This window comes from Patagioenas fasciata, chromosome 4 (assembly GCF_037038585.1).
Source record: "Patagioenas fasciata isolate bPatFas1 chromosome 4, bPatFas1.hap1, whole genome shotgun sequence".
Classification (NCBI taxonomy): Eukaryota; Metazoa; Chordata; class Aves; order Columbiformes; family Columbidae; genus Patagioenas; species Patagioenas fasciata.
Window position 1 is genome coordinate 8,613,954 of NC_092523.1, and position 18,762 is coordinate 8,632,715.

The following is an 18,762-nucleotide window of genomic DNA, read 5'->3' on the forward strand; positions in this document are numbered from 1 at the left end:
TAGGCTTTCCCATTTCTATCCAATTTAAAACCATTTAATTTCCCCCTTGTTCAGGAAAATCCTTGTTGTAGCTGAACTCACAAAACAAGAATGTGTTGCAGTAGCCTGCAATGAATGCGGTGTTACACTTGAGACTATTTCGGTGTGTGTAATCACTGAGACACGCTCTTGGGATCCAGCATGAGTTATTCTCCAGACTAACCTGATGTCACGATGACCAGAAACCTGCCCTCCCCCTCCACCCCATCCAGCACATAAGTACCATATAACAGAACCTGCCACAGACTGCACATTTTCCACTAGTAAAATTCATAAGCGGACACAAGTGCAAAGCAAAATGTCATTTTATTTAATTCAAGGACTATTTTCCTTCTAGTATTGCTGAAGGGATCACCTCCTGGGGAATTGATCATTACAAAGTCCCTGTCTAAAAGTTCAAGTGCTCTTGTTGTACATTCTTTTGAACCACAGAAAACATAATGACCAAGTCGGTGGGCAGCTACTTGCAGTTTTACCCCACCTAAATTAGCATTGCTTCAGGCTAGAAAACAATTCAAGTAGTAAAATTATGGAAAATGTTAACCTTTAAGGTCACTACCATATTTTGATCAAAAAGTCCTGAATGTATGAAAAAAACACATTTGTACATGTTATGAAGTTTTTTTTAACCATACACTGTCAAAGATGGCAGTTCAGTATTTTGGACCAGTTGTCAACCAGATATTTAAGAGTTCTATCTGAAGGTTTATTACCAATTTCATTATGCAATTCACTTTTCACATTAAGGTCTTTAACAAAAGCAACATATACCCGCACCAGAATCACTGTAGACAGATTTAGTTTTATAGAATGCCCTTCTGAAAATTCATTTCAAAATAGAGACGCTTTTTCTCCAGAACTGTAAAAGCCATAAAAATGCAAAATATCTGTTAGGAAATTTTTAATCAAAATTATTCCTTAATGTTCAAAATAACATTTAACCTCCTACTTTTTTTGTTGTCATCCACATATTGATCAATAGACTAAACAGGTAACAATGGTTCACGTTTTTCCCCCACCTGAAACGTTTCTTCTAACACAGGCCCAAGACAGGCAATACAGAGATTCAGGGACATGGATTATGCATGGCAAAGGTAATCCTCTATCGTTTTAATTTAGAACAACTCTGATTCTAGCACACAACTTGGGAGTCTCAGTTGTTTTCAATCTGCTCTAGGTCCAAGTCCCCACAGTCTAGAGGAAAGATGCCTTCTTCGGTGCTCTCACAATCACTCGTGTCCTCATCGCTTTCACACACTGCAGCTGCTTTCTTATAATCTCTCGTTTTGAAGCCACTTTGGCATGACCCGTGATGCCTTACTTCATCCAGCTGTTCTTTCATCGGACTGGAACCCGGGGTGATGATGTTCATAAGATCATTTGAGTCACATGGGGATGACACAATTGTCTTCATTTGTGTGTCATCATCGTCATCTTCATAGTCGAGGGAGCAAAGACTTTTGGAATTTTTTAAAGTCTGCAATTAAAACAAATACATAAAAATATTAGCAATGGGAGAAGCAGAATAAATTCCTTAAATTCTTGGATGGATTAAGAGTGTGTATTCAAAAGTAGAGTGCCACATACGCCTAAAGTAATCCTGGAAACGAGGGACATGAAAAGAAAGGAAGAACAGCATTTACTTACTACACAACCTGGTTTTGTGCAGATATTTTGCTTATGTAAATTCCTGTTAGTGAGAAAAAAACCTATCAGTCCCCTTTTTATGCAGAAAGAGCCCAAAACCTCACTTTCGTCAACTAAATGAGCAACAGCAGACACCCAGTTTGATGAGGAAGATCAGCTTTCTGGCAAACCCGTAGCACCGCATTTGGTAACATCGGCATTAACATCTCTCAGTTGCCAAGAGTAGAGACAATGAGCCCTTGGGCATCACCTCAGAGATAGTGACTCTACAAGGCGACCAGCACATCTGGGTAACCTCAAAGCAGGAGAAAACCAAGCTTCTATTGGAAGTGTCTTGCTCCAGGGTCAGTTTAGTTTGTCTTACATTTGGGTGCCATTTGAACAACAACTCAGGAATTTGAGCAATTATGTTTAAACAAGAAGTATATTAAAAACAGAGGGACACTCACCTCTACTTAGACAGAAGAAAAAGAAAATAAAGCTTCAGTAAATGTGCTACCTTTGTCCAGCAGATAAGGAATAAAATGCCTAAGCTCCTCATGTAACTAAAGGATCCTTGACTAGAACTCAAGAAGCAGCATTTGAGAAAAAGCAGAACTATACACACAGCAGAACTTCGATCTTAGCAAGTGAGAACCTTCTAAATTCTGCCTCATACAAGCAAACAGTGAGAGGGGGGTGAAACAGTCAGGGCCCCTGTCTGAGGTGGTACGAGCCAGGAGAATAAAGCTGTGCCCAGTATCTCACTGGTTAAGTGACTCCAGTCTCACATACAGCAATTGTTTTATTACAAGTAGATCACAGGGAACAAGACCAACTTTCACACCCATTTTCAGCTTCTTCCCCAATTTGTCATTTCATAAGTATTTTCTATTTGTTGATACACTCAGATGAAACAGGAACATTGCAACACCCCCAGTATGCTATATTCCAGATGCTTTTTCCAGAGCACTGGGTAATCTTTTTACTTCACCAATGCATGTCAGCAGCTTCACAAGCAGCTTACCAGTATCTATGTGGTTTTTTTAAACAAAACTTCACAATTTCAGAAGAAACCTGAATTAGTCAGCCCTGCCTGTATAAAACTGGATGAAGGAAAGTCAGGAAACCTCACTGAGGTGAACTGATTTGCCTGATCCCTCAGGGTCCATGTTACATACGGAACACCTTGCAGACAAGCCCACAACCACTCTGCAAGTTCATACAGTTGCTTGGACATCTCTACAACAAATCTACGTAGGAAGTTTATTCAAGGAAAAGCTTGGGTGAAGGTAAAAAGCAAAACTCTGAGTTTTGGAGTTCAGTCACAGCACAATCAGGTTGAGGAGTGAGCAGCAGTATCAGTGTGGGATGTTGGTCCACCATCCTCAGTACCTCCCCTTTTGGTCAAACAAATTTCATCTCTTATAATATACATTAGATGATTAGTGACGTTTCAGGCTAGAAGGATCTATAAATAATAATTTAGTTTCTTTGGACAGACAAACAAGACTTCATTTAAGAGCCGATTTACGCATCTCCCAAGACCTGCATCCAAAGATGAACATTCAGAAAAACAACAAGACTGTTGACCATGTCAGGAGGAATTCCAAGTCTTCGTTAGCCATGGTTAAAACTCACATCCAATGTTGCATGTGGTTACCATCAACAAAATCTTGCACAATCAGAAAGCTTTCTATTTCCAAATTTCACTCCCCTATGAAAACAGTTTTGGTAAAAAATATATTCCTGTTTTCAAAACATTTCTATATAGCTCACTCACAGCTTACTCAAGTACAAGCAGTTGAGCTCCTTTCTATGACTAAGAGGTGTGAATTTCTCTCATATTTACTTAAAAGTAAACCCGTGTATTTTTACAGTAGAAAGTGTTAAAGGATATTTTAATCCTAATCCTATCTCATTGCTTTGAAAAACAACACATTTCCTGTTATGTATCTCCATATATGGGACAATATTTTCAGTTCCTTAAATCTTATAGTAGGCACTGGGAAGAAAAGGGATCAAATAAAGGAAAGCTTTGAAAGCTCTGCTTTCAATGTTTTAGAAAGGAATTCCCCAGTCCCCCTTCAAAATATCTTTTATTCAATTTACTGCTAGAAATTAATCCAACCGCACAGCTGTCTTTCTAGAAGGTTTGTGTACATAAATGGAAAATTGCCTGTTAGCTGTACTGTGCTGAAACCACTTGAATGGGAACTTTTAGCCCATTTCAACACAACAGCAAGTGCATTCAACTGGTTCTTTGTTCGCCCACTTGTCACGACCGCACCGAACTAAAAATAGGTGGATTTATTATCTCGCAGCACAATCCCGCTCCTTTCACAAAGCAAAAGGTAGAAATTGCAATGCATTCAAGCCCTCTGAACTGCAGCTTTACACATTGCGCTGGTACAGTACCACACCTTCAATGCACAATTGTGCTCGGTGGGGAGCCCGCAAGGACTTGCTCAATGGTCCTCATTTCATAAAGGATATTGGACTAACAAGACAAAAAGAGTCCACAGTTGGCAATGGATAGAACTCAATCAGCTAAAAGTATTCTTTTGTGTGATGGAAAAAAAAAAGGGGGGAAAAAGAGAAACTCGGAGTTTTAAAAGAAGTGAGGCGATAAAACGGCTGAATATTAAGGAAAAAAAACTTTGTTCCGAAAACAATGGCAGGGAAGGACATAAAAGAAATCTCTCTAGACCCTTGCCACACAAAGCAAACAAGAAAGGCCCAGAGTAGCTTGAAAGGAAGCTAATGTCTGCACTCTTTACTAAACCTCCAGTTCAGAAACCCATAATACATCACTTTCCAAATATAAAGAGGAATAAAAAGGTTGTTTTTGTCTTACTAACAAAAATAGAGCATTTGCTACAGTAGTCAAGGAAAAAAAAATAAGTCATTTACGTACATGAAAACCCAGTGTATAACGGGAGCAGCAGTTCTCATGCTTCTTCCCCATGTCCCCATCGCACATTAGGTCCAATGGGTCCCCCCTGTTGTTTTTGGAGAGGGTGGCAGACACAGCTGCTCCCAGAGCTGCAGCAGCTGGTAGAAGGTGAGGAGCAGGGGAAGCCTGAAAGCACCAAAAGCCCTCAGCCCATCCTACTGCTGCTCAGCACTGGTTACCACAAGAAGATGGGCTGCTCCCTGAAGCCCATCTTCCTCAAGAGAAGGAATTCAGACTAATTAAGACTACTTATCTAGCTTGCTTTCTGTCCCATGCTGAGACTTTTGTCCGTAACTGCACAATACAAGAGATTCTGCTTGAAGAGACAGCGGCACCAAGGGTTTCTCGACTGTTAAGGTCTGTACCAGGGATACGAAAGGTGTGGGTGATGCAGAGGTCCTCATGATGAGATCCTGGAATACCAGCAACAAATCCAAGCATGAAACACTGAAAAAGCAGCCCCAAGCATGGAGCAGCACGTGGCTTTTCCTGTTGCTTCCCTGTACCTACCCAGTTGACGGAGATGGGAAAGAAGCAACTTAGATGGGCTGTATTTCCCTTTGAGGGCTTCACAGCTCCTTATTTCACTTTCTGGACTCATATTTCCTACAGATTAGTCAGACTGTCTCAAAACCAAATGTCTTAACTGTGGCATGAGTTACCAACAGTAAAGTTTTATATCAGAAACACCCCATACAGCATGATGTATTTGTATCTCAGACACTAACCTATCCCCAAAGAGGTCGCAGTTTAGCCTCGGCAATAATCAAGTCCAATCATGGGACAAATTCATAACATTAAATAGGCTGCATTTAATGAGGCTAAGAGTGAGACTGAAGGACTCTGACTTACAAGAACAGAACTAGTCCTAAACAGCTCATTGAATCATGTTGAAAACTGCCTTCTGAACACACCATCACCTGAGCAACATCCGTATTGCATCCCACCACAAAGAGCTGGGAACAGAGCCCATCCCTCCCTGTAAACTGAATTTTCACTTCATGCATCCAATTAGTTGCATCAATAGCAACACAATTTGAGCAGGTGACATGTACAGTGCTTACTGTAAATCGTTAGAAATCTCAACCGGTCGTATAGATTAAAAATATCCCGTCACAGTCCTAATCCTTGCATCTTTTACCGTGCGTAAAGTGAAAATTGTTACATGAATACAGCATTTTTTGTACTAAGTATTGACCTTTCTGTGGAGTAAAGCTCTTCACATTTGACTCTGACTGTCCTATCTTGAATAGCACTGAGCATTTCAAGAACACTTCAGTGTTCACAGATAACCTTAGTTTTAAGCAGCTTACAGTTGAGAAGAAATACTGCTTCATCGGTATGAAGCAGCGCTGTCAGGAGGAAAACAATATAGTATTCTTCATAATGTTGTATGCTTCAGGCTTGATAATACATTATAAAAGTACTGGGAAAGAGTTTCTCCCCAGTCAAATGAGAAATCAAAGATGTAGAAATACATAAGTTTTTGAATTCATGTGTCTAAAAAAACACTTCAGGTCAAAACCATTGCAGATATTTAAACTATGCACTTGAAATAAACCAAAACAAGTTGTTGGGTTTGTTTTGTTCTGTTTTCCTTGCATTGACCTACAAACCAAGTAGTTACCAAAACCATTTCTATTTATGTATTTCGTGGAAACGGAATCAAATCCCTAGCAAATTCCTGACACCTTCAGCAGCAAAATCTAATCTCTGATCAAATTCACTTTGGGAGACAAACATTGCCTTTATCCCTCACTTTCCTGGAAATCTGACGTGCTTATTTCATCATCTACAACTCAAAAGCGCACACACAAAAAAATAATGGATATGAATGAGAAAGAGCAAACAGCCTCTACTGTTTTGCCATGGAATTAGACACTAGAATAACCATTCCTTACATCACAGATAAAATTACTGCTGCACTTCTGTAGTCAAATACGGTAAATTCTATTTGCAAAGCCAAAGACATAGTTAAAAATCAATCCAGGCTGACACGCAGTAATATGGTTGCGACTTGAAATGAAAGTTGTTCAGTACTTTGTTTCTGCTGTATCTTCAAAGGTTATTTTAATTTTTTAGATGTAGGTGCCCAGGAAGAGAAGGGAACTGACATCAGCTCGTTTCACATCAGACGCTAAACAGCACCATGAAGTAACAGGCTTTCATCTTCCACTAGCCAGACTGTTCTAGATTTAAGCATGCCATTTGCTGGTGTAGTCTACCATGAAAGTTGATCTATTTATTGGCCTAGATTTTTATGCTTACATTCTAAATTGTGCCACAGTATCCTCACAAGTTTTGTTTATGAGCTGTAAGAACTTGTGATTTAATTTGGCTTTTTTTTAGTGCTATTAGAAAAAAAATACTGTGGCTTAATGAAACATATATTTAAGTGAAAGGTTGGATTTGTTTAATACAGCCTGGATTACAACCGCTGTGGATTAAGTTTAACCTCAAGAGCTGCCTCCCCCTTGTCCCAAAGTCAGACATAGAAATTATTATTATAAATAAATTAGTATAAATGATTGTAAAAAAATATAGGCAATCCACACACAAAATCAAACACCACATTCAAACTCAATATCCTCTCCACATCTTTTTCTTGTCATGGTTTGCAAAGATCATGTAACCAGCTGAGGGGGTCCCTGTGGATTTTCTCCTCAGTTGTTTAGGTGATCTTTGAAAATTAAGAAGTTTGTCAGTCTAAAAGTGTTTCTCTAACCAATTTAAGCAGACAAAACACTCATGCTGGTTTCATTCCTTCCTTCCTCATTCATTCCTTTCTGACTTAAATTTTGGTGTGATGGGGGCAGTTTAGGACAGAGATGACACACACAGAAAACTCAGGTGCTGGGGTTTAGCAGTTACTACAATCCAGGACTATTCATCACAAGGCTTAGCTATTTTTGTTTGGTTTTAAAGACAAATTGCAAGCTAAGTGAGTTAATGCAGTACTTAAAGTAACACAGTCAAGAATATGATTCAACAGCAATACTAACACGAAAGGACTGAACATACATGGCGATTTTCCCCTTATACAAAACCTAGGCCAACATTAAACTGCATTTTAAAGAGTTTATGATACGGAATTTTAATTAAGATGTTGGCATCTAACATTTTTTAAATCACTGAATTTGTGAACTGCAACCTTTTACCTTTCTTGTCTCAATAAGTATAAATCATGCAATCTTTTATTATGAAAATGTGGAATTACATTCTACAAATATCAGGCCCACCAATTTCACCTGTATGAAATTAAGTAGAAGAGTTTCAACTGTTCTCAGTACCATTCCAGCAAGCATAAATACCTACAGATGCTGTGAGTTATTCCATTAACTGAAACAGAAAAGGCTCACACAGTAGATTTAACTGTTCTGAACTGGCTGATAATCAATCTAGTGTCAAACAAAGTGGAACATAATGACATTTGCTTTGTTCAGCCGAATAACACAGCACAAGACTTTGGCCGGGGAGAAAGAAGATTAAGCCAAACAAGACAACTACCAGATACAGCAGCAGTGTTTGTTCTAATGCATCGGTGCATTTCAGGTGGAGGTTTCCTCAAAGGGAAAGAAGCACCACAGAGAAAGGATTCAAAAGGGCATTGAAATTGCAAGAATTGTGGCTGCTTGACCCTAAGCACATCTCCAATAGGGACAGTGCATTTATCCACCTTCTGGATAAACCAAAGAGCTGGACAACATGGAACTGGACTTCTGCAGTGCTTGAGCTGCACAAGCTCGAGTGGTTTCAACCTGGCAAATTCACACCAACTAATGGCGTTAATGAATGACGGTGTGATGAACAAAGAGCTGCACCGTTTGTGTTCGTACAAGGGTGATGAACACATCTGGATTTGCAGTAGAAGGGCACAGACGGAACCAATGTAAGTACGCGCTCTCTTCCAGAGAAGCGATTCATGTTTTGCCAGAGCTGCTCCATCCTTCCTGATTCAACAACTTTTACCTTTCCTTTCAGACAAGAAACGCAGCCTCTGGAAACAACAAACAACATGAAGTGCACATCACCGGCTCCACAAATAATATGAAAAAAAAGACTTTATAGAGACTTGGTTTAAATAATGTCTAATTCATACAGATTCTAGAAAAATGCATCTAGCCTTCTGCATTTTAAACTGAGAAATAAGGAAGGATGCTCACATCACTGACATGAGCTACACACACACAGCGCTCCTTCACACAGACGTACACTAACATCCTTCATAGTTCCTCAAAATGTTGATATCCCCGAACAGTAAAAGAAAACTGTTTCACAAAAATACAATTGTTTAAAGTATCATCTCTCAGTGTTCAACATCAGGATTTGAAACCAGAGGCCACCCTGGATAGCCAAAGTCTTCTAATGTATTATTCCTCTAACAGAGGAATTAACAGACTTGCAAACTATAATCAGCTCTAAAATAACATAATGAAAGTTACCCCCAAATCCAGGCTTCTAGATTTCTAACTAGGTGCATTCAAACAAGAAAAACACTTGTGCTTCCACAAGACTCCTAATGATCAGTCCCATTTTGAAGTTCACTTTACCGTGCCAAACTCTGTTCTCAAGCAACAGGGTTTAAGTTGACTGATTATGCACCAGAGTAACACAGGACAGGATTTGACCCTCATGGCTTCAAAACATGACCATATTGGCTTCATTTCCTGCCATTTATGTGTCATCTATTTTTATAGAGAACTTCCATTCCTGAGCAGTTTAGCCAAGGTCTTATTCCTTCATGAGCTGCAAACAATTATCTTCACAACTGAATCACATATGCACTGATTTTTGCAGAGTACACCCCCGTACCAACTTCTCTTAAAATTCTAGGTTGTTTTCTTTTCTTTTTAATCCCTGTGTCAAAAACTGAGTTGATACAATGGGTCTAATTTATAGGAAATTAGAGAAGTAAACTCCAAATTCTGATTCTAAGGCTGCCCTCATTAGTTACTGACAGATGTCAGCATCACCTGTATTATTGGGTTATGCTGGCACTCCATCATAACCAGCATTTTAAGGGATTCTATAATTGGTCCATAAAGTTCACTTCTGCCAGGGAGGGGGGGATGGGAGAGAAAGGGAAACATGACCTCAGCTTGGGAACAGCTCCTCCTTCTTCTGACCTGTTTTCCACTACAGAAATACTCATCCAAAACAAAACCTTAAGATCTTGTTACACCAGCACATGCATGAACACATGGGTGTATACGCATGCAGACAAAGTACAAGCGTTATTAGGAATCTTTTGCTCAACTCAATGCAAAAGCCACAATTTAACAATAAATTCTTGTAGGAGCATTAATTGGAACTGTAGGTGGACTCACACCACTAATTATTTCCAGAGAAGTTAAACGCAACACATTTGTTTAGGAAGAACAGAATTAGCACTGCTCACTTTCAATCTCTAATGTGTTGTGCGTTTTTCCAGCTTAGCATCTTATTTTGGACCATTCTGAATTTTTCTTGAACTACGTGGCTCGGGAAGGGCTCTCGACATCAAGTGGCAAGGTTGCCATAAATTTCTAAAAACTGAGTCAACTTGTGCTACAACTTCTGTTTGGTGGATATGATTTCGACAAATTTGTTTACCCATTCAAATACCAAAAGCTGACAACACTTCATCAGTTGATGGTCAATGTTTTTTTCTAAAGAGGTTAGGTCAGGAAACCACATACGTGGCCCTTTATTCTTCAGCTGCACTGAAAAATAACAATATACTTTTTAAATGGCACGATACCAAGTCAGACGAGAAGCAACTCTAAGTCAACATTCAAAATCCTGAAGTCTTGTGGTAACACTAAAACAGAACTACTTCTCATCCTATGGCCAACTTCAGTCTTCTTCTATTTTGTAACAAATTCAGAGTTTCCATTAAAAAGCCATACACTAGAGTATTACACACACTTTGTTTTAAAGACTGAAATTTGTTTATCGTACCACAACTTGCCAGGTTCCCAGCATACCATAAAAGCCTTTTAAGTTTTAGCCACATGGTTACTACTATAATGAAAACTGAAATCAGGAAACTCGTCAGAAGCCTCAGTTACTTAAAACTCAATTTCTGGTAATACTTAAGTTTTATTGCAGAAGGACATGTCATCTTCAGTACATGAAGAAGCGAGTGCTTTCAAGTATATGAACAGATCAGCTGTTCAATTATCTGCAGCTAAGTTTAACATCCAACCACCACCTCCCAGATCACTTACACAGAAAACATCTGCTTACAACTGTATTCCATTAATAGTTGAGTCTAATAGCAACTTAAAGGAACTCACACAAACTTCTCTTCAGTTTGCGTACACTAGCATGCAAACAAGTCAGTATTTCCCTTCCTAATGGATGAACAAATTGACATCACTAATTGACATAAATTCAGATCAGTTCATTTCCACATGCTTGAGACATCTGTTTTGCTTTTAACACACCTATGTACCAGCATGTACATGCAGCAGGAACTGATCCATGCAATGCAAGACTAACAAAAGCCAAAGTGGCAGTTAAACTTTCCAAAGTGATTTTAATAAACCTCTCTGTACAGAAAAACCTCAGAAGGATCGATTTGGTCTCGGTCTCTTTCAGAAGATGACACATCAAGTCAGAAAGTGACTGTCAAATAGCAAAGGAAGTTTCACAATAGGTAATATTGAGAGCATGGAAGACCAAAGCCCAGTTTCAGAATGAAAAGCATTCTTCCAATCAGGTAAAAGATGCACCAATCTATTAACTTGATTACCATGTAATGACAAGAACCTCCTCTCCCAAAATTAACCTAAATTAAACTCAAAGAGGTATAACTCATTTTCTAATAATTTTTTAAAATTTTAATTGGGTTTTCGTTTTTCCAGATCTCTTGTCAACAAAAAGTTCCTATATTAAACTCTATTCTACTCTTCTGCTCTGACCATCTTTTGCAATTTAGAGTAAGCAGAAAACCTAATCCCCTGCCACCTGCCAAAACCCAGATGGTAAAAACCTGAGAAAAGTGCTCTCACCTCTTTCTAAACCCTTTGGTGCAGTTTAAGCACATTAACTCTAAGTATCCTATATGTAACACTGAACCGCTGCTCCTAAGTCAATATTGTATTGTATTCCAAGCAACACCACCAACAATTTTAGCATAATCCAATTTTATGACAGGCTAAGTAATAATTAAAAAAGAAAATATCCACAGCTGGCTGAAACCTGGCTTGTGAGTTAATAGATGGCCCCTTTTCTGATAATGTCAAATGCAGCTGGTCTGGTACTCATTAGCTCTTTCAACAACCAATACTTAGCTGTACATAGAGGAACTTGCCAGAAAGGAGAAGCGAATCTGCAGCAGATATTAAGCAGCCTCCTCCTCTTATTAGCACATTGCGCACAGAAAAGTGCCATCAATGTACAAAAGTAGTTTCAGGTATGACACAGCAGCACAGTGCCAAACAGCTCTGAAAAGCTCTGGCTATTTTCAAGGCATTTGTTACAGAGCATCATTTACCAAAAGTGTGTGTGGGGGAATCTTCTGTCCTTAATGAGATTTCCTTCCCTTCACTGTCCTCAAGGCTTATAGTCCCTCGCTGTCAGAGCCCGGGGAACACTCAGCACAAGGGTTCACTTCATCAAATGCCATTTCGGGCCCCATTTCACATTGTGACCCGCTCTGCTGATGCAAAGAAAGCAAAACACCAGATGCTCTCTGTGCCTGATACCTCAACAGCGTTTCATTCACTACTCAAAAAAAAACCACCAACCCAAACCAAACTTCCAGGCATCCATTCAAAACCAAGCACCCCCAGCCTGGTCTGTCCTGTCACAGGACAAAGTGCTGGCTTGTCTTCAGCTCACTTCTGATGCTTGCCTATCATCTCCCAGCTCAGCCTACTCCTATCTCCTTTCCCTTCTTCCCAAGCCTGCTGGAATTTGAACTTTAAATGGACGCCCTCCATGGCAACAATAGATAGAAAAGGAGCCTTTGATTGTTCATGCGTTGCAGAAAAGAAAGGAGGAGATTCATCCTGGCTGCGGCCTAGCAGGAACTCATCAAGCACGGCTCCCGGCCATTGCAATGGGATGCCTTCGCCTGTAGCTACTCATTCAAGCTCCCTGCATCTATGTTTCCATTCAAAGAGGATAAATTCTTCAGGTTTCCACTGTTAAAGAATTAAATTGTTGATCCTGTGAATGAAGGGCAACCACCAAGCTTGGAAAGCTGCCAGAAAGGTTCTGTAACACTCAGCAGTTTGGAGTTAATTCAATACTTATTGATATCTAGCAGGATTTATAGCCGCATTATTTAGAAGAGCTGGGGGGGAAGAATAAAAAAATCAGAGCCATATTTAGACCTTGGTAATAAACTATTTTTAGCACCATCTGTTTTTCTAGTTTGTTCCCTTGCTTAGGCAAGAACATATTTTTACCCAGTTCCCTCCTCTTTGCCCATTTAAAAGAATCCACAGGGCCCAAACCAAAGCACAAGTAAGGATCATGTTGAATATTTATTGTGCAGCAATCCTCCTCATGTTTTGGAAATCAAATTTGCTGACTAAGGACAGACTTGGGCTGATGCAACAGTATATGTTGTCTTCAGTTACAAAACTTAACAGATTTTTTTTTAATGTAAGGTGCAATGGGTTTTGCACAAAAAAGGTTACTATCTGGGAAGAAACAACTAATCATTAACTGAATTAAGCTGTTTGAAAAGTGTTCACACTCCTGGCAGTGCTTTTCTGGGCAACAGTTGTCGAGTTTCACCCTCATTAAACCCATAGATACTTTGCCACAAGTACGATCTGCCAGGCCAGGCTGCTGTTGGAGGGGGAGACACGAATCACAAGCAGCCACCGCAGGCACCTTGTCCCTACGAGGTGAGGTGTTCCAGGCTGCAGCTGCCACCCAGTCAAAAGCTCTCCAAAGCCTCAAATCACCTCTTCAAGCTTGCATTTTTATTCTGCTTTTAATACAGGACACGACACTGGTGGCCTCTGCAGCACAACAAGAGGGACAGTTGGTGGTTTGTGAATGCCGAGGGAAGCGAAGCTTTGGGTACTTGCATGCTGAGCGCTCAGAAACACTTGATAACAGCAACATTCATCTGATCCTCCTGACTCACAGAAGTTTCCTTTTCACCCAAAAGAGTAGCATGAATATTTGAAAGCTTTACTGTTAATTGTGCCAGATTAAGAAATTTCACTTTAGAAATCTCGCCTAAAATATGAGCTCATGGAGTTCTTACCCTTTACAAAGGGCAGTAGCAGTAAGGGTTGCAAGCTGGTTTACTAAGGCTTGCAGCACAAGTCAAGCATTCCTGGGAAGGAGAAAACAGGCAGCAAAAAAACCAAGGATAAATCCCAGCATGTAGCACATAAGTCAAAATTAAATTCTACAAATGCACACCAGAAACATACAGCCATTATAACGGGTTCAAAGAGTCCTGAGAACTTTGAAACTTGCAAGCAATCAATATTATTGATTAATATAACATCCATTTGGCACCGGCATTATGCAACAATAATTTCAGAGTGTGAAGGATATAAAACATATAAAAGCTGCTGTCCAACTAGCAGTTTCCTTCCACAGTATCACTTTTTTTCAGCAGAGAAACAGGGCAGAGCATTTCCAGCAGCAAGTATGATGAACCTGCAGGTAGATGGAAGGTGATACCAAGTCAGGCCATTCCCAGGATCAGGGCCAGGATGCTGGAGCCCGTTCCCGGTGAGCAGCATCTCCACACGCCCCAGCAGCGACCGCTGCGCTCCATCTGCCAGACAAAGCTCGGCAGCTGCTGCCCACCGATGTGCCGAGCGGTCTGTCCCTCTCCGGGGGGAAAAAAGCTCCAAATCTGGGCTGCTTTGACAGGACATTTCAAAGGATGGTCTGAGAAAAGTTCAATAAAAACCGTTCAAAGGAGAGAATCAAAGTCTGCAGTACTTTGAGTGGCCGCATAAAGCACATGGACAAAAGCCAACACATGCAGTAACTGTCGCAGTAAAATCAAGAGCTATTGCCAAGTATGTTTAAGAATAAAAACTAAGCTTGCAACTTGTAGTTCAACTCCCTAAGGCTGTTGCATAACCTGCAAATACATTACAACATGAGAACAAATTAATACTGGTGATTAATCAGGAATGTAATCGCAGGATCTGGAAATCTTTAAAATTCAGCTTGTTACAAGCATTGTACCAAAGCATCTAAATTCCATGTGGGTAAGGATGCTCACCTTGTGTGTGCTTAGCATCAGTCCTATATGCAACAGTGCACTTTTACACATATTTGGAAGGTATAACCCACCTTACTCCTTTTACGGAAATGACACCTTATTAGCTACCACAAAGGCTTATTTAGTATGATGATGCATTAAGACAGGACTATAGGGACACACAAGTTAGAGTCTCAGAAAGCGGAGAAGACGATAGCAAGAAGAGCCAGGATAAAGCTTGTTAGGATCTGCCCATCCAACCTTCCTTACACAGCAGATGGTGATGGAAAGATGACAGTTATCTGTCCTTAAAAATCAGTGATCACAAAGAAAAGACTTTTGTGATTAACTCTCAAGTCCATACCCATTTGAGAGACAGCTGGATGCCAGCAAAGGGAGCTGTGGTAAGGCAGAAGAGTCCCTACAAACTCCATTTATATCCTAATCCACAGTGATCTCTTTACCTATATATATAAAATATATATACACATGTAAAATGTGTTCTTTAAACAGCTACAAACAAATCACTGTCTCATGAAGGTAGTTAGAACAAACAGCAATACTAGCCTACAAGATCACTTACATTAACTTGTTCAGTGTTAACTCTTCCTAATTTGGAGTGATACTGCCCTTGATAAAATGCTTCTGCTCAGAACATGACACATATGCAAACTTACTTGACCATCTCTGATCGTTCACCACTTTCTACAGTTGCTGTATTTTCACAAGAATGTGCTGGTTTACATCCACTACAAGTATCTGGAGACCATTTGAACACATTTGTATTACATTACTCAAACTAAAGGCTGAAATCAAAAGCCTTTAGCTGTTAAAAAGTGGATCCATACTTCATATATTGCAAGTATACATTTATATAAGGATTCTTCCTACCCACCTTAAACAGTCAAGAGTATGACATTCTTACTAGATTCAAATATACACTGAGGTTTGACCAAATAGTTTTTGAATCAGACTGCACCACTGCAAGACATCACAAAAACATTACACTTGTCACCCAGGCACCCCGTTGGCTTAAGGGGTTCAAATGAATAATTTGGATCTCAATGAAGAATTTAATAGCTCCTTAAAAGATGGGGATCAAGTCAGATCCTTCAGGTACACGCAAGCCACTTAAGATCATTAATTGCTACTTAACTACTTAGGGTCTATGCTTTCTGCAGTTAAAGTAGCTTGGGCTCAGTAACAGAAGACTATAGAAAATTCTTATTTCTTCACATGGTTGTTTGAACTCTCTGGGAGGTGAGTCCTCTCTCTAGGAGACAGTAGAAAGAGTTCAGTTATTTTAGAATATGACTAGCAGAAGATAGCATTTTTCAACACAGAGCATATATTCCCTAGCTATAAATCTGAGGTGAGTCTAGAAGCTACACACACTCCACTGTCAAGTTATTTCTGTATCATATTAAATTCCATTAATCCATTCCCACTCACGTGACTTCATACACAAGTACAAAGTACTTAAATTTAACAAGCTTAAGAGCCATTTACCAACCCAGTTGCACACTTGCATGCCCTGAAAACACACCCTCCTGTGCCAACTACCTCAGCTTTACAGGATTAAAGAAAGCAAGGTTTTTGCTCTGGGATGTGCAATTTTAACAAGCCTTGTAAATTGAACTCAAAATGATTTCTGGCTCTACAGTGACACACGCAAGTTATAAGGGCTGCCCTATCTGAATAATATTTTTAAATGCTTAATACAATGAACATTATGCATCAAGCACTTACAGTAGTATACAATCACTTTGAAATCTTGAAGTCTATATTTTGATTCAGGTAAGTATCCTCAAAATAAGTACAGTGAAAAACACTCTCAAAAATATCCACTTAGGTAAGGTATTATGCAAAAGCCAACTCTAATTAAAAGCTGAAAGGAGGGAAGGGGAAAAAAAATACACACTAAGTTCACATTTTAAAGGTTTAGAGTACACCAGCTCTGGACCAATTTTATGATTGTGCACTAATGGATTTCCAGCAAGGTTCTACATTGACTGTGCTCCAAACATGTTCAATTTCTGCCACTTGAAGCACTCACTACAGCAGTTACGAGTAACCTTGAACCTCTTACTAAATAGGACATGACAGTTAAGCCACAAGGCACCTGTCATACACGTTATAAGATCATACTTATGATCTTTCATACTACTTCTACATCATAACACTACTTCATATCACTTTATTTTTAACCTACTATTTCAATCTAAACACCCTTATAATATACATTTGTTAAAAAGGACAAGTTTTAAAGCGCTAGGTAAAGTTGCCCATCACTAGTTGAAGTTCAGAAAAATTTTACTCCCACTAAACAATTGAGACCACAGTATTCCTGTTTGAATACTGCAAAGATCACAAAGTTCTCCTGCTTAACTGTTAACGTGCATCAGTCCAGAAGACAGCCAAAGTGCACACCGACCTACATAAAAGAGAACTGAAAGCTGAGATAGTTAAAATATAATGAGACAAAGGGAAAAAGCTGCTTCATACAGTATCAACAACCTAGCCTTAAGAATACCTGGTATCTGCAAAACCCTTTCCCAGAAGGACAGTATCTTTGCAGGGCTTAATTTGCTTGACCCTGGTCTTAAAGGTTCTTTATTAATCTCTGCATTCATAAAATCTGCATTGGGTAGCCCAAGCAGTCACATGTGGAGTTTGAGTTGTGGCAAACTAGGCTACTTCTTGCATGAGAAAAGCAACCACACCAGCTACATGCCTTCTGTTACGGTTTTATTATTCAGGCTGGGCTGAGACAAAGCAGTTTCTTTAGCAGGCTAGAAGTCAGAAATAAATATTGATGAGTGTGGTATTGGAGCTTCCAGCTACACACACCTGCCTGGGTAAGGAAAGGTGGAAGGAGAAGCGGCTCACACCCACAACCCACAGCAGATCCCAGTGCTACAGCATCCAGGAGAGGGGACACTGAGCCAGGCCTCAGTACGGGTACAGACCCGAGTATTTACCAAAGCACAAGATCCAACCATTCCTCCTTCCCCTTGTGTTGACACATACAGCATGTTTCTTTCACAGAATCATAGAATCTTTCCAGTTGAAAGAGACCCTCAGGATCATCAACTCCAACCATAACCTGACCTAACTCTGGCACTAAAACATGTCCCTAAGAACTTTGTCTAAATGCCTTTTAAACCCCTCCAGGGATGGTGACTCCACCACTGCCCTGGGCAGCCTGTTCCAGTGCTTCACAACCCTTTCCTTGAAGAAATTTGTCCTAATAACCCATCTAAACCTCCCCTGGTGCAACTTGAGGCCATTTCCTCTCATCCTATCACTTGCTACTTGGGAGAAGAGACCAACCCCCTCCATGCTCCAACCTCCTTTCAGGCAGTTGCAGACAGCGATAAGGTCTCCCCTCGGCCTCCTTTTCTCCAGGCTGAACAGCCCCAGTTCCCTCGGCTGCTCCTCGTCAGACTTGTGCTCCAGACCCCTCACCAGCTTTGCTGCCTCCTCTCCACTCTCTCTAGTGCCTCAAGTACACCTAGTACCTTTCCTATTGCATTGAATCCCATGCAAGCAGCATCACACCCTTCTGGAAATAAAAGCTAATCCTCCTTACTTATAAAGGTACTTTACACAAAAAGGCAGCTACACAGAAAAGTAAAATTTCAATACTTTGATATTTCTGATCAAGGTAAACTACGCATTGGTGCCTAGAACGCCAGGTTACTGCAAATATTGACAGAAGTTAACAATTTTCAACAGGCTTCCAAAATATAACTCAACATTTTATCCCACTGCATCATGAAAAACAACAGCCCCACCTTTGCGCTGAAGATACTTCACTTTTGGACATTCTACTGCTGTGAGCAAAAGGTCTTTTTTTTCACACTCCCCTGATACACTAAGACATGCTCCTTCGCCATTTTTAGAGGAAAATGGAGATTACTAAGGGTTTGCATCTATAGAAGAACTGGAAAAAGGTCTTAAG

General features: G+C 40.0%; 1 protein-coding gene across 3 annotated transcripts in view; it reads right to left on the reverse strand.

Moving 5' to 3' along the window:
* Positions 1–326: 326 nt before the first annotated feature.
* Positions 327–18,762, reverse strand: part of FAM53A (family with sequence similarity 53 member A) — a 70,373-nt gene continuing 51,937 nt past the window's right edge. For all 3 annotated transcript variants that reach the window (XM_065837798.2, XM_065837796.2, XM_065837797.2), the window contains one exon: positions 327–1,516. In XM_065837798.2, the coding sequence (XP_065693870.1) occupies positions 1,193–1,516 (324 nt within the window). In that variant the 3' untranslated portion in view covers positions 327–1,192. The remainder of the gene's footprint in view (positions 1,517–18,762) is intronic.